General features: G+C 45.0%; 1 protein-coding gene across 6 annotated transcripts in view; it reads right to left on the bottom strand.

The window, feature by feature from the left end:
• CEP112 (centrosomal protein 112) overlaps positions 1-27993 on the bottom strand; it is a 516630-nt gene that overhangs the window by 78850 nt on the left and 409787 nt on the right. For all 6 annotated transcript variants that reach the window (XM_062174820.1, XM_062174816.1, XM_062174818.1 and 3 more), the window contains one exon: positions 24044-24193. In XM_062174820.1, the coding sequence (XP_062030804.1) occupies positions 24044-24193 (150 nt within the window). The remainder of the gene's footprint in view (positions 1-24043; positions 24194-27993) is intronic.

Below are 27993 nucleotides of genomic sequence, written 5' to 3' on the forward strand. Positions count from 1 at the left end.
AAGAGGTGCAGAGGGGAACACAGGCTAGAGTGGAAACTACTTAGAGTCAAGTCGAAGTTTGTTTTTAGGGGAAGAACTGAATCTGAAAAAGATGATTTAGGCTTCTTATGTGTGAAATCCTATATTGTGCTAATGGTACTATGAGACTCACCCACCATTTATAATAATAATGTTTCTGTTGGAAAATGTGTTCCGTTTCCATGTGGGATGCTAGGAACACGTCTTTCCCTGCCACAGTCTTGGTAGCGTAATTGATTCAAAATGTCGGGTGTAACGATGGAAATGAGAGAGGAACCAGGAGACTAGGAGGAAAAACACAATTAGAGAGCATGATGCCATAAAGGAGCGTTTGAGGGGATGATGGGATTCCGCGGGCTGTGCTAGGAACGTGCTGAGGCAAGAACGTTACAAGAGTGGGAGACTGCCAGCCATGCTTTGATGAGTCATGCTTTGATCGCAGGTCTGGAATCCAGAAATTATTTATTATTGCCATAACCTTTAAATAAAAAATTGCATTCTGGACTTTCAGGAGCCAGGAATGCCTAAACAATGGAGCATTCGACTGAAGCCTGAAGATATTCTCAGCTGAAACAAAATTTGTATTTACGTGTTCCCTTTAAAAAAAAAAAAATCCCTGGAAAAAATGCTAACCTTTAAGACTGGGCTCTCATTGGAAAATATAATTTGCTCAGCTAAATAAATCTGTGTATTTTAGGACTTGTAACCAGCTCACACTTGAAAGTCCTTGCTAGGAATTTAAAACCTCTCTCTGGCCCTGGAAACCACCTTCTGAAGGATGTCATGTGCCGCAGGCAAATGCCCGGATGGGCAGTGTGCATCACGCACTCTTTAATCTGTAATGATCTCAGAGACACAAAACAGGTTAGTCCCTGAAGAGAGAGAATCCAAAAGACTGAGAAATACAGCAAAATCAAACTGTGGAACCCATGAGCTGATCTTTAGAGATGCCATTTTATGACCACTGTCCTTAATTTTTATCTTTTCCTTTGATCAGCAGTTTTTTCCTCTGTAGTGTTTAAATACTGGCTTTTCCTCCGGGCTTCAGGGCTTAACCCAAAGGCAGATCTCTGAAAGCGCATATTAACATTCAGTGTCCCTCAGCAGGGCAGGTCTGCCGCAGAGATGCCACAACATAAATACAAAGCATTGCTTTGAACCATTTTTTCCCTCCAATTCGATTTTTCCCACCCTCCCAGTGTTTGAGTTTTAGTTTTCCTGCACACTAGTTCTTGGAAGGCTAGCAGCTATGGAATTTGTGTCCAACTGAAGGAATGGGTGGCTGAAAGCGCAATGTTTAAAAGGGTCCCTGACTTCTTAGCTTAGAAGAAAGAAGAGAAATCGAAGCAGGGAAGCTGACTGGACTCTCTTGTCCACTGACAACCATTCAAGGGCACAGGCTCATTTTTTTATAAATCATACACAGGAAAAAAGTCAAAACTATTCTTGTTTGTAAAGATTTTTTTCTGACAATTTTTCTAAACTGATATAAAATTTTTATCTCTTTACCTATACGTGAGTGAGCAAAAGCGCTGTACTGTAAATGTGATATTTTGCTATGCTTCAACTGAAAGGTGCATTTATTCTTTCTAAATTTTAATCAACTCTTCATTATTTTCCATAGAACAGAATCAATGATTAGGTTTTTGTGAAGTGCTTCCTTCCATTCATCCCGATCTGGTACTCTCTTGATGAACCCTTTAATTTAAAACCTATTTCATGGAAATATTTCAGAGAATGGAAGAGCACAATCAAGACTGGAATATGGGCCAGTCATGGAGGCTGCAGTAGTCAGGAGATCTTGCCAGGGACAGAGACAACTACTGTGAAACCTGTAGGATGAAGAGGAGTTGGGCAGCAGAGGGGCAAAAGGGAGAAGCGACAGCATGTGCCAAGTGCTGAAGACGGGAGGATATTTGTCACATCTGGGGGGTTGTCCATCCGTGACGGTGGAAGTGTGGGCAGCAGGGTGGAGAGGGAGAGGCAGGAGATGACCAGAGCGGGACAAGCCTTCCCATCACAAGGCGGGGTGTGGTCAGACAGGCAGAAGGGGCCTGTGGATGTAGAGGGGAGGACGAGCTGAAGTGAGAAACAGAGGACTGAGTGATTGACCTCCTACAGGGAATGGAAGAGGCAGGGAGAGGTGAGGCCCAGGATTCTGGTGGTCAATGGCCAGACACTGCCATGAACTGCACCTGGGAACACCAGAGCAGCAGCAGGTCTAAGCGGGCTCAGGTAAGAATTCCAATTTGATAAGGTGAGTCTCACGTGTCCGTAGGGCATGTCGAGATGGGTGTGGACACTTGGGGAGCTTCCAGGAAGGTCCGGAACATAGTACCATGTGAGTGCGTGAGGTTGTTAAGCCTAATGAGAAGAGGGAGCCTGCAATTGTCCTTTCTCCCGAGGAACAACAGGGTTTCAGGAAGAGGGGGACAAGGAGAGGCCAGCAAGGTGACAAAAAGAGAGGTGCGGAGGGCAGAGAGCATTCCGCCGTCCAGCAGCTGCAGGGAGCCAAGGGCCTGCGCCTTCAGCAACAAGGATGGCATCAGCAACCTGCACGGTGGCTTCTGGGGAGGGCTGGGTCAGAGGTCAGACCTGAAGCAGTGTGAAATGAGCAGGAATGAGTGCGGAGGGCAGCTAGGCGGGGAATAAGATGCAGAGAGATTCACTTAATGGGATACATTTGAACATAGCCCAGCTCTTACTGAATGGGGTCTTCCCTTTTTTTCTTTTTTAAAGATTGATTTATTTATTTGAATGAGTTAGAGAGAGAGAGAGAGAGAGAGAGAGAGAGAGAGAGAGAGAATATCAATCTTCTACCTGCTGGTTCACTCCCCAAATGGCCACAATGGCCAGGGCTGGGCCAGGCTGAAGCCAGGAGCCCGGAGTTTACTCCCAACCTCCCAAGTGGATGAAGATGCAGAGGACTAAGGACCTGGGCCACCATCTGCTGCTTTCCCAGGTGCATTAGTTGGGAGCTGGATCAGAAGTAGAGCAGCTGGGACTCAGACCGGCACCCATATGGGATGTTGGCACTGCTATACCACAATGCTGGCCCCTGAGTAGAGCCTTTTTAAATTTTGCCCCAGAAACCTTTTATTTAAGGTATACAAACTTCACGCATTTCATAAATACAACTTTAGGAACATAGTGATTCTTCCCACCGTATGGGCAGGCATTTGACCTGGTTAAGATACCCACATCTCAAATTAGAGTGCCTGGGCCTGATACTGGCTCTACTCCCAACTCCAGCTTCCTGCTGGTGTGTACCCTCAGACACAGTGGTGATGGCTCCCAGCTTTGCCTCTAGCTTTGGCCCTGGTCCAATCCCAGCCAGCATTTGCAGGCATTTGGGGAGCGCTCGCTCTCTCTCTCTCTCTCTGTCAGTCTCTCTTTTTGCCTCTCCAGTAAATAAATAAAAAGTAACCAATAAAATACAATTTAAAAAAATCCGGTACATGTACAGCCTACCAAGTAGCAGACAGTATCCTAATGCTTTTCAAGCACTGTTTCACTCAGTCCTCACAATCTCCATGAGTCCAGTTTTATTACTACTCTCACTCTGGAGCTGCGGACACAGACACGGAGAAGTTAGGAAGTCTGACGTCACACAGTTGCTAAGTGGTGGAGCCAGCATGGCAGTGCGTGCTGCCTGGCTCCAGAATCCGTGGTATCCCCTTAACTCTCTTTAAAGCAACACACACAAGTCCCCATAACTCTTTTTAAAGGAACACATGCAAGAAAAATCTAAAAGCATACCTTAAGCCTTCAGAAAAAAAAATGAAACCATCATAACGTTAAAAAGAAGGGTTTCACATAACACTTCAAAGTTTGGCAAATGTTGCAAAATGACTCCAAGTAATGCCGAGCCTGCCAGCTTCATGCAACTGTGCTAGTGTCCGTCTGAAAATAAAGATGCTGCTGTATTGACCCCTTTTATTTATATATTGATCATTTGACATCATAGAGGTAAAATCATCTGAACTAAATGGATTCTCAAAATAATCGGTTTTCTCTTCGAGAACAAGTTCCTTAGGCTTCTCGCGAATTGATCTCGGCCTAAGTGCTGCACCACCATGCCTGTGAGGCTGCGAGAGGCCTTACTCATCACCAGTGTCCTCTCTCGGAATGCTCTTTGAGTGAGGGAAAGTATCTAGAAAGTTGCCTTTGCAAAGCACCACCTCCTTTCTAAACTGGCCTTGAATGTTTTGTTTCCGAGGACAAGGAATGATAAAAAGAAAGAAAGAGGATCAGAACAAGTGGCAGAGCCAATGGCAAGAACGGGTCTCAGTCCCCACACCATCTTCAGAGCAAGAGGACCACTGCTCCGGGTGGGAGGAGTCACAGGAGATGGGGAGAAAGATGCTCCACCTCTCTGCAGCTCACATGTCTTTTCAAGTGAAGACAGACCTCCATCTTCATGTGTATTTGAACACATGGAGTATCAGGGAAAGAGCAAAGACTTGGAAGTCCTGAGTTCAAAACATGGTGCTGCCAATAATTACATACAAAGGAGCAGGCGCCTCCCCTCTGGCAGGTTTCCGATTTTCATTTGTGAGATGGAGCCTGAGGGCAGGGAGCTGGGGGAGGTCAAGGGCCAATTCTCTGCTATTCTTTTCAGCTTTAAGATTCTGTTAACGAAATAACATAGAACTATGATTTTAGCTGGGATCAAAGGAAACAGATTCACATGAATCCACTACATCAGATCACAGGCGTCATTACATTTTGCTAAGGACAAAGGAAAAACGAAAATGATAAGCCCAAGTGAAAACCTGCCACCGAGGAGAAAAGAACATGAGAACAAAAACCCAGCTAGAGCAAATGTCACACAGTGTCTGGGAGACCAGAGCGATAGCCGAGAAGTGACTGGCGCTCAAGGTCGGTTTTTACGAGCAAGCGTTAGGCCAGGAAGTGAGACGGTGGCCTGGACAGCAGCTGAGCCGGGGCTGCACTAAGTCCATCACTTGGAAGAACAGTCGCTGTCTAGGCCCGCAGGATGGTGGCATGTATCTTCGGCTTCTACAAGCAAGCGTATCTACAGCATATCCAGCTTACTTCCGTATCCAAGGTGTCCCAGGAGGCCAGGAGGAACACACGGACAGTCAGACACAGAGCACGCTATCTTGTGATGTTTATATTGAGTTTGCTATGCATTCTGAAAAGAGCTCAAACCGTTTCTGTGTTCCTTGCTGTGGCAGACATGAGCTGCTAGGAGGTGCTGGCTATTAATCCTACCAAAGAAAACATTAGGCCAGGGGCCAGTGCTGTGGGGCAGCGAGTTAACGCCCTGGCCTGAAGTGCCGGCATCCCATATGAGCACCGGTTTGAGACCCGGCTGCTCCACTTCCAATCCAGCTCTCTGCTGTGGCCTGGGAAAACAGTAGAAGACGGCCTAAGTCTTTGGGCCCTGCACCCACATGGGAGACCTGGAGGAAGCTCCTGGCTCCTGGCTTCGGATCAGCACAGCTCCAGTCATTGGGGCCAACTGGGGAGTGAACCATCGGATGGAAGACCTCTCTCTCTCTCCCTCTCTCTGCCTCTCCTTTCTTTGTGTAACTCTGTCTTTCAAATAAATAAATAAATCCTGAAAACAAAACAAAACAAAACAAAACCATTAGGCCAAACTCACAGATTTTGTAAAGAAGAGTTTTCTGATTCTACTGAAAACGAAGATGAAGTTAGATAAGCCAGCTTGGAAAAGCGAAAGTATGAATGTATATCTCTGAGGAACACCCATATTTGCCAAAATGTGAAATAATTAGTTTTTTAAGCAACAATGAAATACTACTGACAAAAATGATTCACTGCCTACAGACTGGCAGTGCAGCTGAGGTCTGCTAAGAGTTGTACAGGAAGCCAAGTTTGCCAGGAGGGATCCGAGATGAGCTCAGTTCTCCCAGATGAGGAAATACAGGCTAACATCACTTTTGAATTTGGAATGAATTCGCCACTAGAAATGGCAAGAATATGAAAGATGGAAAAAAGAGCAACTGGGAAGAAAAGAAAAAATAATGCTTGTTTCTAAGAATGCTGCTGCTTTGTTTTATGAACTAGTCTATTTGTTTTGGCTCCAACTAAACTCAAGAATGTTTCTGCATATTTTACAGTGTAGTTTATAGACATCAAAGGAACAATCTCCCCTTTCATCATTATTTACACATAAAAATAATGCAATTTGTGGTGCATGTAAGATGTTACTTCTTAAAAAGCTCTTGAGTCTAATTTATTAATTGCTTGAGATTTAAAGTTAAACAAGGGTGAGATGCAAATCATCTGTTACTCTGAAAGATTTTACCACCAAATCTTGTTTTATTAATGAGATGTTGAACAGCCGTATGAATATTTATTTAGGTGGTTAGAGGGCTTTATGAAGAATCTTGGAGCAAGTGACAGAGACATAAAAGCAAAAGGGTTCTGCCTCTCTTGAAAAAAAAAAATGAGGGCTGTTTCTTTGTTTTTAATTCCACTTTTTCCTCTGTGCTTCCAACATTAAAGCATTCCTGTGACCCACCAACCAGCGAGCTCTCTTCTGCTCCAGATCTTTAGCTCCAGTGGCTACTACCGTTTCTGTAATAGCAACAGCCTCCTATTGACAGCCCTGGAAATGACATTTTGGCCTTTTTGGATGGCATGATGCCATCACACTGCTTTTTCCCAATTATAGACACTCGGAGAACACAACACCTGCACAGCATCAGGTTTATTTCTCTTAGTATACTGATTTTGGTTCAGTTCCTTAGAAGTTCTGTGTGAAGTTGTACAATTTAACATGTTATACTATATATTTTCTATGCAACAAATTCCCTAAAAATAGCTATATATATGCAAAACAAAATAAGTCAGGTCATCTTAAAATGTGCCAGTCATTTATAAGGCATATTATGCAGAACCAGCTATGATAAGAGAACTGTGTTATTCACAGCTTTACTTTTTTGTCACTAATGTGTAGTACAGTAGCCAGTGGAAAATATACATCTATGTACATGTGTATATTCAGTCCATCTTTAAGAAAAATATACATTCATATACCCAAACATATACACTCCCTTTTCCTTTTAGTTATTTTTTTTAAACTTTTTGATTTCTTTGAGAGGCAGAGAGACAGAGATCTCCCTTCTACAGGTTCACTCTCAAAATGCCCAGAAGCAGGGAACTTCACCCAGGTCTCCCATGTGGGTGGCTGGGTCCCAACGACTTGAGCCGTCACCTTGCAGAGCGTATATCAGCAAGAAGCTGGAATCGGAAGAGGAGCCTGAACTTGAACCCAGACATCTGATATGGAATACAGGTGCCCTAAGCAGCTTAACAGCTGTGCCAAAACATCTGCCCCATTTCCTGTTTAAAAAGCATCCACATGTCTCCCGTTATACATGAGCAATACGGTTGGGAAGACTTCTGAAGTCAGGTGTTCAGGTTCTGGAAGGTCAGAGATGATGTGAGCCTCTCTAGGGGCTCCTCTCCTGTTTCAGCCTAGTCCCTCGCCCTCCTCCCCTGATGGTCTCTCCTGCTGCTCTTAGGGGCTCCTCTCCCCGTTCCAGCCTAGTCCCCTGCCCTCCTCCCCGACAGCCTCTCCTGCTGCCCTCAGGACTGCTCCTCCACTCCTGAAGACATCTTCAGTCCTCAGGTTCCTAACTCATCCTCTGGCCCTCCTGTTCACCCTTCTCCCTCCAAACACTACCTTGGTCCTTCAAGTGAGATGCTCACCTAGCTGTTAGGAAGAAAAGTCAGATTTGTTTCACATTAGAGCATGAATTACTTCGAGATTTAGCAAGTTAACATATCAAGGGTGTCTGCACCTTGAAAGAGTAGTTTGCTAACCAGAAGGCTTCGAAATTTAACTGCAGATTCTCAAGAAGGACGAGGGATGAAAGCTCCTATGTCTTTTTTTTTTTTTTTTTAAGATTTATTTATTTGAAAGGCAGAGTTACAGAGGGACAGAGGCAGAGAGAGAGGGAGAGGGCTTCCATCCACTGGTTCACTCCCTAGATGGCTGCAACAGCCAGAGCTGTGCCGATCTGAAGCCAGGAGCTTCTTCCAGATCTCCCACGTGGGTGCAGGGGCCCAAAGACTTGGACCATCTTCTACTGCTTTCCCAGGCCACAGCAGAGAGCTGGATCAGAAGCGGAACAGCCAGGACTAGAACTGGTGCCCAATGGGATGCTGGCACTTCAGGTGGTGGCTTTACCTGCGACGCCACAGCGCTGGCCCTGCTCCTATGCCTTTTAGTAGCTAAGTTGACAGTGATGTGCTTCCAGTTGCCTCAGAAACAAGCAACAACAGATACAACATTTTTAATCACTGGGGGTTAATTTAAATCAATTAAGTCTGTGGTTTTGAGTGCCCAGTACTGTACAGAAACCAGATGTATGAGACATGAAATGATCAGGGAATAGTTATGTGCTAGCACAGCTTCCTGGAAGTACAAGGTGCCCAGTCCAGGGGCAGTCGGAACAGCTCCATGGAGGTGGATGGGACCCTGAGATGGCCTTGGTGACACCTGACACATCTGACAGGTGAAGGGGCTGTGGGGGGTGGAAGGAATGGAGAATGAGAGAAGACAGGCCATGGGTGTGACGAGATGCTTGTGGGCAGGGAGGAGATCAGCTTTTCCAGGACACAGTGTGCATGTCAAAGTGCACAAGAACTCCGGATGGGCTCTGAAAGCCGGGTGGAAGAGTTGGATTTTGGATCCTGTAAATCTAATTTAGTGGTATGTCATTGTTAGAAATTAAAATATCATCAGAAAAAAAAATGGAAACTTAAAAGTCTCACGTGCCCCAGATAACCACTCGTATCTATTTGGAGAGCCATTCAGGAAATTTAAACTGTAAATGACCTCCTGTGCTCTTCTCCCGTGGTACCTCCTGGCAATCCTGCCTTATTGTCACATAGAGATCCCCTTCACTCTTTGCATAGATGTATTCTAATTTGCTTCCCCCAGCTATTTGCTCAAACAATGCTGCAAAGATGCTGTGTGTACTGCAAGTGTACCCATGGGAGGAATTCCAGCCAGCGGAGTTTCTGAGCCAAAGGCCAAGTGTAGACACAACCACGCAGTCCTCCAAAGAGATGGCACTGACTTGCTCCCGGCAGTAGTGCACGAGACCGCCTGTTTCCTGTAACTTTGCTACTGGCTATGTTTTCAAATTCAATATTTATGGCAACTGGGCCCTTCCAAACTTTGTGCTTTGGATTTATCTGTAACGATGAATGAGAATGAGCATGTTTTCACAGGACATTGCAGGACATTTGTGTTTCGTCTGTGAGTTCTGGGTTCACATGCCTTGCTCTGTCCCCTGGGTCGCTAGACTTTTCCTACTGACTTCTAAGCACTCTCTGTAAGGCAGGGAACCACAGTGATTTAAGGTTTCTCTGGCAGAGTTCTTCATGCTGGACTGAAGCTGAGAGACTTTTGGCACGGACATCAGCTGAGGAGGCTGTTTTACATCAATCGCAAGCTGAGGAGGGCTCGGGATAGCGTCACATCAGAGGAAGAAACACACTCAAGGGCTCAGGCGACAGGCGTGAGATACACTGGGATGAAGGAAAGAAAGAACGAAGATGAGCTCTACGTCTCTAACAGGAAACAGAAAGATGGGGGTAACGCCGATAGACTAGAAAGAAGAGCCAGTTTGGGAGGGAAGAGAATGATTCACTGTTTGGTCTCTGACTTTGAAAGAGTGGTGCATCCTCCAAAACAAGATGATTTACAGGCAGTGCCAGATACAGGACTGAGCCAGGAGTCAGGCCGGGGCTTCTGGGAGCCCTCTGCAGAGTGACAGCTGAAGTCACAGAGGAGATGAGCTCACCGTGGCAGGGAAAAGGAGTACAAAGCGCAGGACAGGCTGGAGGAACACCCACCAGCAGGAGGAGAGGCCGGAGGAAAAGGCCTTTCGCGGAAGCCAGGAGATGAGTGGGAGGAGTGAGTTTCTAGACCAGGGGTTGGCAAACCGGGGCCAGCAGGCCAGACTCAGCACTTGCTTGTTTTTGTAGATTAAGTTTTACTGGAGCGCAGCCGTGCACATTTGCTGACACACTAGACATGGCTGCTTTGATCCCACAGAGTAGTTGTATGGCCTGCGAAGCCCAGCAGTTGTACGGCCAGAGAGCAGAGTTTATGGGCCTCCGAAGCCCAACTTTTTTCTCCTCTCCTCTCCTCTCTCCTCTTCCCTGCCCTCCCCTCCTCTCCCCTCTCCCTCTCCCTCTCTCTTCTCGTCCCCTCTCCCTTCCTCTCCCCTTCTCCTCCTCCTCCTCCTCCTTCTTCTTCTTCTTTTTTTTTTTTTTTTTTTTTTTACTATCTGGCCCTTTACAGAAAAAAGTTGACAACCCCTGTTCTAGAAGGAAAATTGTTGGTCAATCCAGCCAAATACTACATAGAGTTAAAGGATGATCAGAAGTAGCAAAATACTGCTGGATTTGGAAAAGAGATAATAGGTTATTTTACAAGCTTTCTGTAGTATGTTGGGTTTATAACAAGCACTTTAAACGAATGGATAGAAGAGTCGAATCATATGCACACCTGAAGAGCAAGAGGTTGGCTGATAGCTAGCAAGCGTGACAAGAAGGACAGTGGAATGTGGTCTATGCCTGTCTGACCACCCACCCCTTGTGATGAGAAGGGTGAGCATCACCACGGCCGTGGGCCTGCAGCTGGGAGTCGACTACATCAAGAGAGCGGGAAGGGAACTGCTATAGCAGCAAGTGTTTGCTAACTGCCTCTTGAAGAATCCAGGCTGCGGCAACGTCACCTCCCTCCACAGCACACTTCCTGCAGAATTCCCAACACGGCGACAGTCAGCTTGCTCAGGCCGGTACATGCTGGCTCCCCAGAACACCCGGATGGTGCCTCACCAGTGATGAAGCTGGGAGATAGGAAAACAAGACCCAGGTGTTGAACACTTCCAGGAATCAATGCTGGGAAGCAAGGGAGAACAGCATGATAGTGACTAGACGAGGTATGAACTTCAGTACTGACAAACGGTGAGAGTCATCAAAGGCTGAGAAGAAATATTAGAGATACTGGGGAAGCCCCCGACTAGAGCAAGACATCACAAAATTCTGTGACAAAGTTAACTCATTAATCACTGTCAGGGCTTCCGTTAACTAGGAGTCTATATAACTCAGTGCTTCTGAAGGTACACATGTATGCAAAATATGTGATTCTGTTATATACACAGAGGTAATATATACATAGCCACCATTCGATAATTTGGGTTGTGGAGGCTTACATTTGTAAATTTTAGGAATCATGTTCATCATACTGACTTCAAACTACCTCTAACATAGTTCAGAATTATCAAGGATTAACAATCTCCAAAGAATTATTTGTGACATTTTTCAAATATAAAAAAATCCTGAGCTGGTGCCGTGGCTCACTAGGCTAATTCTCTGCCTTGCGGCGCCGGCACACCAGGTTCTAGTCCCGGTCGGGGCGCCGGATTCTGTCCCGGTTGCCCCTCTTCCAGGCCAGCTCTCTGCTGTGGGCCGGGAAGGCAGTGGAGGATGGCCCAAGTGCTAGGGCCCTGCACCCCATGGGAGACCAGGATAAGCCCCTGGCTCCTGCCTTCGGATCAGCACGGTGCGCCGGTCGCAGCGCGCCTACCGCGGGGGCCATTGGAGGATGAACCAACGGCAAAGGAAGACCTTTCTCTCTGTCTCTCTCTCTCACTGTCCACTCTGCCTGTCAAAAAATAAAAAATAAAAAATAAAAATCCTACATAATCTATATATGTTCCAATAGTTGATTAATCCACCTAATTCATGTTTTGGACCATGCGATAAAAAATCAATCACAAATCACCCATTGACTGCCAAAGAGCAGTGAGGAAGGGGACTCCGCCCCACCTGCTTTCTTTGAGTCACTTTCTCACTCACATTTTCTCACCAAACCTTAACAGACTCCTTAGTGCGCGCGCGCACACACACACACACACAGAGCAAGGTTCCAGGGGCTAAAAATGCTTTTCATAACACTTGAAGGATTCTGCCCCCTGAACCAAGAATCTTTTCTGACTGGTTTTTGAACAAAATGAAAATCCACCAGACTAGCACTGGGGGAAAGGTACAGGGGATAATGCCTTTGAGGGAGAACGGTTCACGGCTTCGCTCATTTATTGCTGCTGCTTCTCCTCGGTCTAGGAAGCGAGGTCGTAATTCACCGCCACGTGGTATCCGAGCTTATCTTCCAGAGCGTTCCTCCCTGAAAACAGCACTTGAGCTTAACGCTACGGTGACTACATGGCTCGGCTTCCTTCCTGAGCGACCAGGCAAGCCTTCTTGGGTGGCATGGGAAGTGCGTTTCTATTCTTAGCATTATCAATGCTAATTCAGGAGGGCACAAAGAACGGGGCACTTTCCTCAGTGCCCTTAGGATGTGTGTGCAGGGGAGACAAGAACTAAATGATGAGCAGGTCCTAAACCAGGCTATAGGATGCTAGGCGTTGGGATTTCTTTCTGTTTCTCAATGCCACTAAAACCCTACAATGAGGTTTGTAATTTTATTCTTTGGGAAATGGATTCCTGTAAGCTTTTAGCACAGTGAGAATTGCCCAGTCTTATGACATATTCTCTCCCCCCTTCAAGCCCTTCTGGTAACACAGACCAGATTTCTCGATGTCCTACTGGTAGCCGACCTTTTCTCGTGAACTCCAGTCAGGGGCCAGGGGAGAGAAGCATCAGTGCTTTAAAATCTCTCTTCTATGCCTGCAAGCAAAGATTTTTACAACATTTCTCCTTGATATGAAATCTCTGCTTGGACATCTGGCTTCACAGTGAGGAACTTTCAATACACTAGCTTCAAAGACAGACTCAGCCTTGGGGGTGCAGCAACGCCAGAGAACACCCCACAGCCTCTCTCTGCAACTGCGCCTCACATCCCCCCGAAATGCACTTCTGGGAGCTCCGTGGACACTGCGGACACCCAGATCCCCGGGCGCTGGCCCACAATCTTTTGGGAGCCCTTTCCTGGGAGTACACACGTTATGTTTCCAGGTAATAAATACAAGGTGAAGGTTATTTGGTTAGATTCTGCCGAATGAGGCAAAATATATCACCGTTACTACAAAACCGGAGTTCTTTTCCTCTATTTGCTATACCATCACAAAATATTTATGTTTGCTGCTGTAAATAAAATAATTTGAGGATACAGTGACATGATTAGTTATCAGAGCCTTGTCTACTAGGAAACAAGCATTTACTCTGTATATTTCTAGCACTTCCACTGCATGTGCTTGTTCTGAAGAAGCTTAGAGTCCAGTTGCTGAAAAACAGAATTAATCAAAATAAAAGGCCACAGTGTCCTATGCGCAATTCTAAAATCCAAAAATCCTCTGAAACCACCAATTCTTTGTGAAAGGTTGCAGTGGACTTCTGTGGTTGCAGAACCTGACTGATGTGGTCAGGGTCTTTACAATCCCCACTTGCCACACTGACCGGGGACAGTCACAAGTTCCGCTGCTGACTGATGTGTCTGTCTGAGCCCCCATCACCTTCCCAGAATCTGCAAACATAGGCAACCTCAAGGATTTGGGTAAGAGCTGTGGACCAGGATATAGCGCAGCAGAAACTTCACTGGAGAAACAAACAAGGCTGGCCTGAGCCTCTCACTCTGACGCTGCACAGGAAAGACACTCGGGTCTTAAAGGGAAAGGACATCTTACATGGAGCTCATGGGCCTTTCGCGGGGAGCCCTGAGTGGGAGAGGGGAGCGACGTCCAGGCAGGCGCTGCTCAAAGTTGCTTGTTTCAGGACCTCTTTCCGTTCTGAAAAAGCGGCAGCTCCAAAGAGGCTTTCTGTGGGTTACATCCGTTGATAGTCACCGCATTAAAAATTGAAGCTAAGAAATATCAAGATATTTAATTTCTAAATGAATAAAAAATACCCAGTAGCAAACCCAGTATATGTGAACATGAGGATCTCATTTTAATATAAAGTAATTATTTTTATTTTCTCCCATCTAACCCCTACTAGCCAGGCCCGACCCTGCTCAGCTTCCAAGATCAGATGAGACTGGGTGCGTTCAGGGTGATAGGGCTGCAGACAAACTAACTATTTTCTAAAGCAAAAATAAATTAATCTGATGAGTAATTTAAACATTCTTATAACTCCTTTTAATGTCTGGTTTAACAGAAGGAAGCTGGATTCTCCTACCTGCTTCTGCATTCAATATTTTGAAAAATGTTGCTTTTATTAAGTATGGGAAAAAGAAAAAAAAACCTAGTCTCCTACAGAAGTGGTCAGACAAGGGAGGGGTATTTTAGTAGCTTTTCAGATGTTTGGGGGTATTCTTTGTTATTATACCAAAAGCTGACAAGTGATAATTCCTTAAAAGTTAGTTGCAATATGGGGTCCAAAACTGTATCAGGGAATTCTGTGTACGGAGCCGTTAAAATCCATGAGCCTCTTTGGTAGTTTGAATGGCTCTGTTGCCCAGGCATGGTTTTGTACCTTCAGGTAGGCACTGGTCAACTGGAAAACATAACTCAAGTGAGTTAAACAAATCTGGATCCACTTCATCCCCCTTCTCCCCGTACTTCCCATCCACATCACTAAGAAAACCACTGATCTCATCAGAGGAGTCTTTAACTACTGGGAAGCTGTCAGGCTCACAGTGGTGCGCTGGCTTGCCAAAACTCCAAGTTTTGCTTGAAAGTGTAAATTTTATCATTAGCAGCAACACAGCCGGGTGCTGTCCTTGAAGTGTCAGAGCCCCCGCGCTCGTTTTCAGGGGGACGTCCACCAAAGACTCAGGTCTGAAGAAGCTCAGGTTGTCTGTCACTCGTTCTCCCGGAGCGAGTCAGGTTCGGTTCATGCTCAGACGGAGGCACAACTGCTTCTCCTCGAGACAGCCACCCGTCTTTGGCAGGCAGCAGAAGTGCTTTGTGTGTACTTCCTATTAATATTAACAGAGGTGTGTCCTCAGCGTCTGAGATTTAATAAAACTAACACATTGTATTGCTGCACTTTCCCTTTTTTTTCAACCACAAGTATGTGGAGGGAATGAGAAAAGAATGACTGTGAGTATGATTTAATGTCAGTGCCTCGCTGCGTGCTTAGGCACCAGCAGTTCTACCCACTGCTGCGTCTGTATCATCAGTGAGAAGGCTCCCACAGTGAGAAAGGCAGTGATATCTTTGTGTCATTATGAAAATTGCTTTGACCGTGTGGAACCCCTGGAAAAGGTCTCAGGGACCCACAGGAATACAAGGACAATACCCGGAGGACTGCCTGTTTACAACACGAAATGTTTCTACGCCACGTTGCCAAGTATGGGCTGTATCCTGTAGTCAAGGAAATCCACAGGTGGACTTTAAGGAACAACCAACATATTCAGATTTGTGTTTCAGAAAGGCTGTCTTATCAACACCATGAGACAGAAGACAGGCGCACTGTGGGAGGGGCTACGCCCAGCAAGGCCAGAGAAGAGTAAGGTCCAGTCAAGAAGAAGGGAAGAACTAGGATTGGGGAGCAGATTATAAGTTTAGAATATCTAAGAGTTTCCCCTAGAGTCTGATCAATGAGAATAAGGGAAGGGAAGAATCCATTTAGAAGAACTCCTAGGAACCGGACTGGAGTGACTTTGGTGGATGGTGGTGATATTTTTATTTAGATAATCAACACAAGAACAGCAGTTTAGGGCTAGGGGAAGGTCAAAAGGAAGAGGAATTAATCTTACCACATGTACAGTGTGAGCATCCTATGACCATCTATTGAAAAACATCCCACTGTAGCTAGAAAGAAATGTGGACTGAGAATTCAGGGAAGAAGTCTGGATGGAAGTGAGATTCAAAACCCACCTGTGTGACATTCACAAGGAGGGCAACTGGCCAGAGGCAGTGTGCAATGGGCTCTGTGTAATACTATTACTTGAGCGTTTTTTAAAAATGCAGAAGATAAAGGGACAGGACTGGAAAAGAGAGTTCCAGAAAGGCAGATGTCTAGGTAAGTGCTGCTGTGGATTTTTAGAAGCTGGTTAGAGTAGTATGAGGGTTCAGAATTTCTCTGCAGACAAACCCCTCTACTCACAAAAGATGAGTGGCCTTTGTCCCAGTCTTGGTTGAGATCAGCTTTAAACCATGTCCATCAAACAGTCTTCACAAGGGTCCAGAGACCCCCCCCCTCCTCATTTCCTCTCCCTATGAAATCCTCTCACTACCTGGTTAATGCCACTACTAGGACCATTGGCTACTATTCTCACCCTGTTTTTTATACTACCAGGTCTGTTTACATGTTTACAGGAGTTGATAATGGAATGAACCAAGGCCTTCACCATCCAGGCAGTCAACCAAATGCTGCTACAGGGATATACTCGGCTCCACACCCAGGAGACAGCGGCTTGAGACATCATCCCGTGCCTGCAGCGAGTACCTTGTCGCCCCATGTCAGCAGGAAGTAGCTCTAAAGACAGATCATCATCCCTCTACCCTTCGTGGACTTTTGAGGCTGATGTAATCTGATACAACTCTTGTTTTATAAAAAACCAAAAGGGGGGAATGTTAGTACAATGGCACACTCTTATCTAGAGTGTGATCTTCACCCTGGACACCATCCTAGGCTCTAGCCCCCGCTGCCATTGCTGGAAGCCAGGTGACCACATAGCCCAACACTGGTGTCAGTTCCACCACCATCCTAATGGGATTCGCTGCTCCTACTTCCCTGCCTTCCCCCACAAAGTTTTAAGAGGACCTGTTCCTGAACACATGGCTTTCTTGCTCTCTCCCTCTTTCTCTCTCTCTTAATCTCTCTCCTCTTATGCTCTCTCTCTTGATCTCTCTCTTACACTCTCCTCCCTCTTTCCCTTCTTCGCCCCTTCCCTCCCGTCTTTTGGGTTCCCCCAATAAACCCTTTCCCTTAAAAAAAAAAGCATCAGGGCTGGCACTGTGGCACAGTGGGATAATACCCTGGCCTGAAGCACCGGCATCCCATATGGGCGCCGGTTCGAGACCTGGCTGCTCCACTTCCCATCCAGCTCTCTGCTATGGCCTGGGAAAGCAGTAAAAGATGGGCTAGGTCCTTGGGCCCCTGCACCTGTGTGAGAGACCTGGAAGAAGCTCCTGACTCCTGGCTTTGGATCAGCACAGCTCCGGCCGTTGTGGCCAATTGGGGAGTGAACCAGTGGATGGAAGACCTCTCTCTCTTTCTCTCTCTCTCTGCCTCTCCTCTCTCTGTGTAACTGTTACTTTCAAATAAATAAATAACTCTTAAAAAAAGCAGCTGGGCCGGCGCCGTGGCTCAACAGGCTAATCCTCCGCCTTGCGGCGCCGGCACACCGGGTTCTAGTCCCAGTTGGGGCACCGATCCTGTCCCGGTTGCCCCTCTTCCAGGCCAGCTCTCTGCTGTGGCTAGGGAGTGCAGTGGAGGATGGCCCAAGTGCTTGGGTCCTGCACCCCATGGGAGACCAGGAGAAGCACCTGGCTCCTGCCATCGGAACAGCGCGGTGCGCCGGCCGCAGCGCGCTACCGCGGCGGCCATTGGAGGGTGAACCAACGGCAAAAAGGAAGACCTTTCTCTCTGTCTCTCTCTCTCACTGTCCACTCTGCCTGTCAAAAAAAAAAAAAAAAAAAAAAAAAAAAAAAAAGCAGCTGGTTAGGGACATATTAAATTATTGCTCTGAGATGATCCAGGTTTTCTGAGAGTAGCTATATGATTTCCCTGTTTCACACATGTTGACAGAAATGAGGCTGATGACATGGGTATTCTTTGCCATTCACTCTTTTGCACTATTGTGACTCCCTATAAAGAGCACACTCCAGGCAGCTATGAGTATAAGGAGACTGGACAGACATGCAGAGCTGAGGCCAACTCAGTCAATGCTCAGCCTGAATCCAAGCCGCATCAGGGACCCACGGACATAAGGAAATAAGAGTAAAAACTAGAAAAATGCATTCACAGTAATGTAGACACAATACAAAACAAACCCCCCAAAAAACCAATTAAACAACAAAACCATCAAAATCTGTGGCCAAGGAGAGAAGCAGGATCCCGCAAGGCACAGAAGTGCTGTACTCTGGCTCTACTGCAAAATCTGCCAATGTCCCTGAGAATCATTATTTTGTGCAAGTCAACAAGGTCCTGGACCTCTCCTTAATCTCACCAGCGCTGGAGAAGAGGACTGTGTGGTGGCCTCATCTTCCTCTCAGTGGAGGATGTGAGGTAGAAAGCGAGGTACAGGCAGGGCTGGCTGCCTGCGAGGGCATGAAGCCTTCAGGACGGCAGGGATGCGCCACGGCGCAGTGTAATTCAAGATGCAAAGGACAGGGGCTGCAGTGTGGCCTAGCGGGCTAAGCCTTGGCCTGCGGCACTAGCATCCCATGTGGGCGCCGGTTCTAGTCCCGGCTGCTCCACTTCTGATCCAGCTTTCTGCTAATGTTCCTGGGAAGGCAGCGGAGGATGGCCCAAGTCCTCGGGCCCCTGCAACAATGTGGGAGACCCAGAAGAAGCTCCTGGTTCCTGGCTTTGATTGGCCCGGCTCCGGCTGTTGCAGCCATCTAGGAAGTGAACCAGTGGATGGAAGACCTCTCTCTCTGTCTCTCCCTCTCTGTAACTCTATTTCTCAAATAAATAAATAAATCTTAAAAAATGCAAAGTACAGAAGACTCCCCTACTTTCTCACGTGGGTAGCACAAACCCCGAAATACACTGAACACAGTTTCAGCGACTACAAGTTCGTCTCCACCCCAGCTCTTCCTTCCTTTTCTCCCAGGTTGCAGAGCCCCTGGGACTGCCAATCACTTCCACTTCCAGAGAGAAGAGAAATGACCGTACTTCAGGAACCTCTGCTGCCCAGTTAGCTATCCTGGTTAAGTACATAATGTCATCCTGGCTAATCTAACAGGTTCACAGGATGAAGAAAGACCTCTTCAGAATACGCCAGAAAAAGCAATGCCTAGCCTTCCTCACAGCAACAGTAAAAGCTGGAAGAGCAATGTTTACCCAGGGAAAAAACAGGAGCAAGAATGTCTTGCCCACCTAAGATGTCACTCAAACATAAAGGTTCACGAGCAGGCATTCTTAAATATGGGAAAATTCAAGAAAGAGCAGTAACACCTAGTACTACCCAGCCAATTAAGGACTGAATTAGGGTGGGCCTTTGGTGTAGTGGTTAGGACACCAGTTAGAAGGCCCCCACCTCCATCCCCACCCCCAGGTTCAATACCGATTCTGCTCTTGACTCCTGTTTCCCCCTAATGCAGACCCTGAGAGGCAGTGGTGATGGTCAAGTGACTGGGTTCCTGCCGCCGCCCACATGGGAGACCTGCATCGTCTTCCCCAGGCCCTGGCCCTGTTGTGGGCATTTAGGGATTGAACCAGTAGATGGGAGCCCTCCTCTCCCCTCGTGTACCTGTCTCTCAAATTAAAAAGTGCTATAAAACCTTTGAGAATGGAAACGCTATGGTAAAAGGTCTAGAGTAAGCGCTGCACCCATTTAAATATGGCTTACGCATTAAGCTAAAGGATGTGGTTAAATAAGAACCTGGTCAGTGTGAGAATACTACTACCCAAAGCAGGAAGTAATCAGGAAGGGTTATGGAAGCTCGTACAAGAGCGCAAATGTGCTCACTCTGCAGCCAGAAATCGAATTCTGTCCAAATGGTCAACAACTCCTTCTGTTCTACTTCTTCCTTTCATCTGTTGAATTAAGGTAAAATTAAATATTTTTCTAAAATGAAAAAATAGTATCACTAGTATTTGGTTATTATTATTTTTTTTTTGGAATTATTTATTTAAGAGACGGAGAGAGAACAAGTGAGAGACGAAACTCCCATTTGCTGATTCCCTTCCAAAATGCCCTCACCAGCTGGGGCCAGGCTTGGCTGAAGCCAGAAGTAGGGACCTCAACACATGAGTGGCAGGGACCCAACCACTTGAGCCCCACCTGATGCCTCCTTGGGTGCCCATTAGCAGGAAGCTGGAACTGGGAACGGAGATGGGGTTCCAAGACAGCCATTCTGATGTGGGGTGCAGATGCCCGCCCTGAGAACAACACTCATTTTATAAGTCTGTCTGGTGCTTCTTCCTTCGTTTCCTCACATGTCGCTGTTCACCTTAATTCTATGATGGTTATTTCTGGGTGACAGAATTTGGGGTGACTTTAAAAATCATTTATGAAAGCATACGACAGTTTCTATTTTTATAAAAATGTGTAGATTTTCTTTAACAAAATAAGATGGATGCAAATATGCCATGATGTTAGTTAACAACATTGATTTTAGGGGCTGGCACAGTGGCGCAGTGGGTTAACGCCCTGGCCTGAAGCGCTGGCATCCCATATAGGCGCCGGTTCTAGTCCTGGCTGTTCTACTTCCAATCCAGCTCTCTGCTATGGCCTTGGAAAGCAGTGGAAGATGGCCCAAGTCCTTGGGCCCCTGCACCCACGTGGGTGACTTGGAAGAAACTCCTGGCTCCTGGCTTCAGATCAGCACAGCTCCAGCTATTGAGGCCAATTGTGGAATGAACAACCAGATGGAAGACCTCTCTCTCTCTCTCTCGCTCTGCCTCTCCTCTCTCTGTGTAACTCTGTCTTTCAAATAAATAAATAAATAAATCTTTTTTAAAAAAACATTGATTTTAGGTTGTAGGAATTTAGGTATTTTCTTCCTTGTATTCTACTGTATAGTTGAGGAACGAATGGGAGGTAAGAATTGGACCTTCTGTATCTACTACTGCAATGGATCCCTGCCATTCTTCCCACTGAGAGTGGCTTCTAGTTCCCTTCTTTTTGATTTTGAGCTGGCTCTGTGACCTGTCTTGACCAACAGAATATGGTGGAAGGGACATGGAATCCTCCTGGGGCATGCTTCACGAGGAGCGGAGGTTCTGTCTTCTTTGATACAGCTGCCATGGGACAGTCTGACTCTTCTGTTAGAACAGCCATATTGAGAGGGCCTGGAACTGCCTCAGACATCCCAGCCCAGCCAAGCTCTGAGCCAAGTGTAACCTGCATTCATACATAAGAAGATCACACAAATCCATCACTCAGTAGTAGAATTTTACCAGTAGTAAAATTTTGATATGTAATTGAGGTCTTTTTTCTCTTGATATGTACTTTTATTTGCAAAAATGAGTTCATATGTACATGTTTTATAACCAACATTTTTGTTAGAAATGTGAACGTTTTCAATATCCTTAAATATCCTTCTCCAATATAGTTTTCAACACTACGTAGTTTTCTGTTTATATTTTATGGTGAAAAAATATGGAAAGGAGATGGAGAATGCTGGTGTGGGTGCCTGGAAGGTATAAAATGGGAGCTCAAAAGATTGTTATGGTGTGAGTGGGTGCTAGAAGCATCTTTCTTCCTAGCTTAGCCTCATGCAATTCTTTAATTGCCACTTTAGTGCAAATACTGGAAATGGGTCAAAGGCTAGGCATGTTTCTCAGGCAATTTAACAGTGATAGGTATTGCCAAATTACCCCCCAGAAATGATGTTTTATCAAGCGACACTGCACCAGACCGGTGAACCTTTGAGGGGATTTTAGTAGACTACTTTATACCTCAAGTTCTCTTTAAAAAAATCACTTTGATGAAAGGTGCTATTTGCCCATGGGATCACTATCGTAAGCTCCAGCAGACTGGGGACTAGATGTACTCCCCCTCTCCATTCTTGATGGCCTGCTCAAGAGAGCTCAGCTGAGGCGGGTGACGTATGTTTCACAGGAAGCATCCACACTGTTTTTACAGCACCATTAAATGTATCTACAGACAAAAGTAGTGGTTCCAGAAAACTGAGCCTCCTGGTGACTGTGCCTCCAAGCATCCACATGTCCACAGGCATCTATCCATTTATGTATAAAACACGCACACGTGATGAGAATGTCCAAGTCCAACAGCTGTTGGAAAAACACCATAGCATTCAGGAAGACAGCAGAGCAGAATGGGGCACTCCAGGTTCATTTTTGCACTTGGTCATCTGGCTCATTTTCAGACAGAAGGCAGGTCCGTGAGATGCGGAGTTCACGGTTCACAGTCGGCAGACTGGGACCTGACCCGGCCGCCCAGCAGCCTGGTCTTGGGCTAGCTGTTCAATGGCATGGCCTCAGTTTCCTCGTTCATAAACGCAGGACAGAAACACTTTCCCCATAAAGATTACCATGAGGCTTGAATGAGATAACAGAACGTGAAATGACTGAAAATGTCTGGCAGAGAGCCTGGCACGCAGAGTATACTGAATAAATATCAGTTATTGTTCCTATTATTTTTTGTAATATAGTCTGAAAAAAATGAGCCAAGGCAATCACTGCTAATGAATCAATTACCTTAGCAACATCAATGCACACTGGTTAAAAAAAGTGAAAACATCACTCACTTTACATATAACCTGAGTGAGTGGACCAAAACTGACCTATATCTTATCTATATTGCAATTTATTTCTTTTCAGGTAACATGTGGTATATGCAGTTATTTACATATACACTGCCGTCTTTTAAATTCAGCCTTTGTCATTTGGGCTTTATAATTAGCATCTGAATGCTTTCCCCTTTTAACAGGTAAATCGATTAAAACTGTATAAGTAAATACTTCAAAATAGGCAATTATACTAACTATAAACTTTTCAAGATAGTTTTTAATCTTCAGAAAACAATACTAGAACTGTAATGTTAGGAGTAAATTAATATTTTCCCTTTTTTCCTATATTGGGATTCAAGTATTATTAAAATTTGTAAGTGACTGACTACTTGGTGTTTGGACAAAAAGTGGAAAAGAAATTCACTTAAAATGAAAATTTCATGTAATTAAAACAATTTATACCTCGCATGCAACTCAGCTCACGTGAAGCCAAGCAGTTCTACAGATCAATGGGCATGTCCTGAGCAATTGTAAATGAAAAAGTCTTGAAAGATGTTTTCAAATCCCCAGAATAAAAAACATCTTGTCTTCATGTCTCATAACACATGTGGCGGCGGGAGCGGGGGAGGGAGGCTCCCAGGTACAAATGCAGAGAGAAAGCAAGATGAACAAGGAAGAAACGAGCCCTCGCTTGTAAGTGAGGAGGCTGGGTGTCGTGAACGCGGGTTTTGTCCCTCTGTCAAGGCTTTTTATTCTAACCAGCGCTGCCCAGGATTGAAGGGTACATACAAAAAGCAACTTGCATTAACACTCACTTTTCCTTAAATTACTCAGATCGCCTATAATAGGCCATAGAAAAGGAAGATGGAGAGGTGAGGGGAGAAAGGGCAGTGATAAAACCCCAATTTTTCTTTTCTTTTTCCTTGCTTTGTATGATGACTCCATATGCTTTCAGTATTGTTATAACAAAGTAAAGTCACTGAAAAATAATCTTTTGCTGGGAATTCTTTAAAAAATTTTTTGTTCTCTTGTAAGCCTTATTTATAAAGGTTTCCAGATGCTTATCCGCACAGATTAAGCACAGCATGATGTAGACACTTACAATAATATTCACTGCTATGAAGCCAAGAAAAAACGACTTTGAGGTCTAACTGCCTATCACGTTAGGAATCAGGGTCCAGGGAATTTTCTGTTGCTATTAAAGGTGTGAGCCTCTGAAGTCATTTGGAAACAACGTAGGTTCTCAGCCCAACAATCCGCCCTGTCCTGTGTCAAAGTACATCAAATGGCTGGCATTCCAAGCCTTGAACAGGTTATTTCTCATTATGTGAACACATAATGAAAGGATGTGGGCAAAGAATAGAATGTAAATTGGAAGCTGACTTCTGAATGTATTAGCCAGCGGTAGGTATTGGGCTAAAACAGTCAGTCTAATTTCAAGAGACAATTCCAAAGTGGTTCTCAAGAGAAAGGACAGGGTATTTTTCAAATATTTGCTCAATGGGAATGGACTGGGCTTGCCAAAAATGACTTTTTATGCTGGCATGCGATCTCTGAGAGGGAAGTCAGCCTGAGTCACTGGAGACATCAAAGGCAGAGGCCAGTGAATGGAATTACTGCAGGCTGTGTGAACAAGGCAGATACCTGCACTCCTCTGCCTGCTGCGGGGATCTCAGCCCTCCTTTTAATTACATTAAAGCAGCTGGTACCACTGGTTACTGAAGTCTTCAGATTACCTTGATTGCCCGGTCATTATCTCTAATCAGCTGCTGCTTCTCATCTTCAAACTTTTGTACAACATCCTGGAGCCGCCGATCTGCAGCAAGCTGCTGCCGGCTGTTCTCCTCTTTCAGGGAGGAAATGGTCGTCTGAAGCTCCGCTATGATCTGAAATGAAAACAGCATGTTGCAACTGCAAATTCTTCAGCGAGAGGCATCTATTTTATATGTATTTATGCTCAAGAAAAGAATGGATTTGGCAAAACTGTACTCCACAAACTAAATATTTTCAATTAACATATCACACACTATAATGCATGAAATTCCACACAATAAAAGCCTATAATAAAACTGTGAATGGTGAACAACTGCTGAACCAAATATACTTGGAAGACATCTCCACTATAACATTCCACAATATTTACTCACCAGAAGAAAGAACATCTGTGATCTCAAAAATATAAAAGGCGTCAGATTTTATTTTACTGAGAAACAGACTCATTAGAATGAGAAAAATGACTCTGCCTTTCGTAATGCTTTGAACTGTAATAAACAAAGAAAACAGCGAGCAGCATTCATGTCCCATGGCCACCTAATTGTGCACAGTGAATTCTGCCTACTTCCTGTCGGTGCGTTCCGTAGAGCGATTTATGTTCTTATGTCATCTAATCCTGTGAGCCAAATACTACTGCCTCTCTTACACGAGCTTTCCCATTGTCGAAACTGACTTCCGACTAAGGAGATGGGCAGGATTTCAACCGTGTTGTCAGACCAATGGCTGCACCAATCGGCTCTTCTAAGCAGCCGATTTTCTCTTTAAAATAAGGTATTGGAGAGTTTGTATTTCCAAGTTGGTTGTCTTCTTCTTGATACTTATGAAAATTTATTTCATTCAAATGGTGCATTTCAGAGATGTTTGTAGATTTTTTAGATTTATTTGAAAGGCAGAGTGATGCAGAGAGAGAGAGACAGAGAGAAAAGCTCTTTCATCTTCTGGTTCACACTTCAAATTGCCCACAACAGCAGGGTTGGGCCAGGCTGAAGCCAGGAGGTAGGAACTCCATCTGAGTCTCCCACATGGGTGGAAGGAACCCAGTACTTGAGCCATCATCTGCTGCTTTCCAAGGCACATGACCAGGAAGCACATTAGCAAGGACTCGAACCAGGCACTCTGATTATGGAACTGGGCACTCTGATATGGGAAACGAGTATCCCAAGCAGTGGCTTAGCCCACTGTGCCACAGCTCCTGCCCTTCTAGTGGAATCTGAGAATTGCTTCTCTCCGGGACAGGTTTCCTCCAGCTTCTCAACTCAGCCATCTGATGGGGAACTTTTAATGCAACAGGCCTACTGAGAACACTGCCCCTCCTTTGGTATGGATGTGTCTGTCCATTGCCTTCTAAAACAGTGACGGCTTTTTAAAAGCAGGACATGGCTGCTGCTTCTAACAATATTAGGCCTTGGCTAGAATATGTTTCTATTGGCTCTATGGAAGGGAGCTGGTAGGTGAGAAACTTTAGACACATTTTTCCAATGATTGTTCAGTGACAAGACCAGATCATGGATTATAAAGCAACAAATAGAAACTGGAATTATTCCCCAGAAGCTAACTCCTATGGAAATACTCGCTGTTGCTGCTGACATAAATAGCAGTATCTCTCCAATACAAGATTGGGTGTTTGTGCTCTTAGAAGGGAACAAACTCATTTCACAAAGCTTAGGATTTGGAATTTATAAATAATCAGATATTAAGACAACTGTGAAATGACAAAATACATGGAGAGCAGTGTATTATTAAATGCAAACTTGGGCCTTCTGCCATGAGTGGAGGAATTTATCTACTGAGCATGAAGGTGCTTTCATGTATTTTCTGAATTTTAATTAGATCTTTCCATTCTGGCATCAATTCAATTAATTCTCACAGCACTTCTGTGAGACAGGAAAGGTTAAGTTCTTACAGTAAATGTCAAAAACTGATGCACACAATAATCAAATCACTCATAGTCATGGAGTCCAAGGAGCTGGGGGTAAGAGTGTCAGATTTCCTTGGCCTACCATGAAACTCAAGATTCATTTAAGAGCATAGGGCTAAATAGCAAAAATAACTGATTTCACTGTTTCAAGCTGAGTAGGCTACAACTTTATATAGGTGGTGGGTTTAATTCTGGTGTGCGTGTGTGTATTTACTTCCATAAAATTTTATCACATGTGTAAATTTATATATCCCAAACTGTAGTCATGTAATCTATTTTTAAAGTATAAAGTATTCTTTTTTAAAGATTTATTTATTTATTTGAAAGTATTTGAAAGTCAGAGTTACACAGAGAGAGAGGAGAGGCAGAGAGAGAGAAAGTCTTCTATCTGCTGGTTCACTCCCCAACTGGCCACAACAGCTGGAGCTGCACCAATCTGAAGCCAGGAGCCAGGAGCTTCTTCCAGGTCTCCCACGTGGGTGCAGGGACCGAAGGACTTGGACCATCTTCTACTGCTTTCTCAGGCCATAGCAGAGAGCTAGATTGGAAGTGGAGCAGCTGGGACTTGAACTGGAGCCCATGAGATGCCAGCACTGCAGGTGGTGGCTTAACCCACTATGCCATAGCACCAGCCCCCTATTTTTTTTTCTTTAAAAAAGATGCTAAGACTTGGGGCCTGGCACTGTGGTGTAGCTGATTAAACCACCACCCATGGTGCCATTATCCTATGTGGGCACCAGTTCGAGTCCCAGCTGCTCACTTCTGATCCAGCTCCCTGCTAATACATCTGAGGAAACAGCAGAGGATGGCCCAAGTGCTTGGACCTCTGCACCCATGTGGGAGACCTGGAAGAAGCTCCTGGCTCCTGGCTCTAGTTTGGCCCAGCGCTGGCACTGTGGCCATTTAGGGAATGAACTAGCTGGTGGAAGATCTCTCTTTCTCTCTGTCTCTGTCTCTCCCTCTCTCTCTGTAACTCTGCCTTTCACATAAATAAATCTTCAAAAAACTACTAAGACTGAAGTTCGCTTAACTGACCAAAGACTGAAGATAAAAATATTTTGGGTTATTTCAAGTGACCACAAGGATGTGAAACAAGGACATCTCTCATTTTCAGAAGATTCAAGACAGGAATACATCAAAGAGGAATGAATAAGTGCAGGTTTTGGAAGGGACGAGTGAAGTCCAGAATGTTTTGAGGACGGCATGCTTGCTTTTGCATGGAAAATGAAACCTTACATTCTTGGTGGGAATAATGAGATCCCTTTGGGGGAAATAATGAGATTATCTTTGGAAAGCTGTTATTTAAACCCATGAAGGTGATACACAGGAGAGAATGTCAAGACTTCTCAGGCGAAATGCCTTAGCTAGGCAAATGGACAAACAGACAAACTGGCCACTAGACTGATAGCGAACTTGGATATAGAACGGTAGCTACAGTATGGGAAATTTTTAAAAGCAGGATTTAATGTCTAAAATTGAGAAGCAGTCATAATAATCTGATTGACATGCTTTAGGTAAAGAGCCAAGACTGAGCCTTCATGTTTATTGTTTGCAGAACTAGAATATAAGAGAATGGACTGTTTTCACCTTAGCCTGGTGCATATAACTGGCACTCAATAAATCTTTAAGTAGTTCAACAGTAATCATGATATATAAGAAAAAAATCACTACCTGGCAATTTATCATGAGATAACTTATTCTTTTATTAGAGCAATAATGTAAAGTTTCTGAGAAAAATGGTAGCTAATATACACAATCATAACCAAAATCTTCCACATTTGAGTGAATCGTAATTAAAAACCATAAAACAAAATGCCACCGTTAAACTGTTTACCCTGTATTAGCTTCAGAGAAAGAAGTGGATCACATCATTTCATGCAGATATTAAAATTAACACTTTGAAGGGCTGGCGCTGTGGCGTAGTGGGTAAAGCCGCCGCCTGCAGTGCTGGTATCCCATATGGGTGCTGGTTCGAGACCTGGCTACTCCACTTCT

Source organism: Lepus europaeus, chromosome 18, assembly GCF_033115175.1.
Source record: "Lepus europaeus isolate LE1 chromosome 18, mLepTim1.pri, whole genome shotgun sequence".
NCBI lineage: Eukaryota > Metazoa > Chordata > Mammalia > Lagomorpha > Leporidae > Lepus > Lepus europaeus.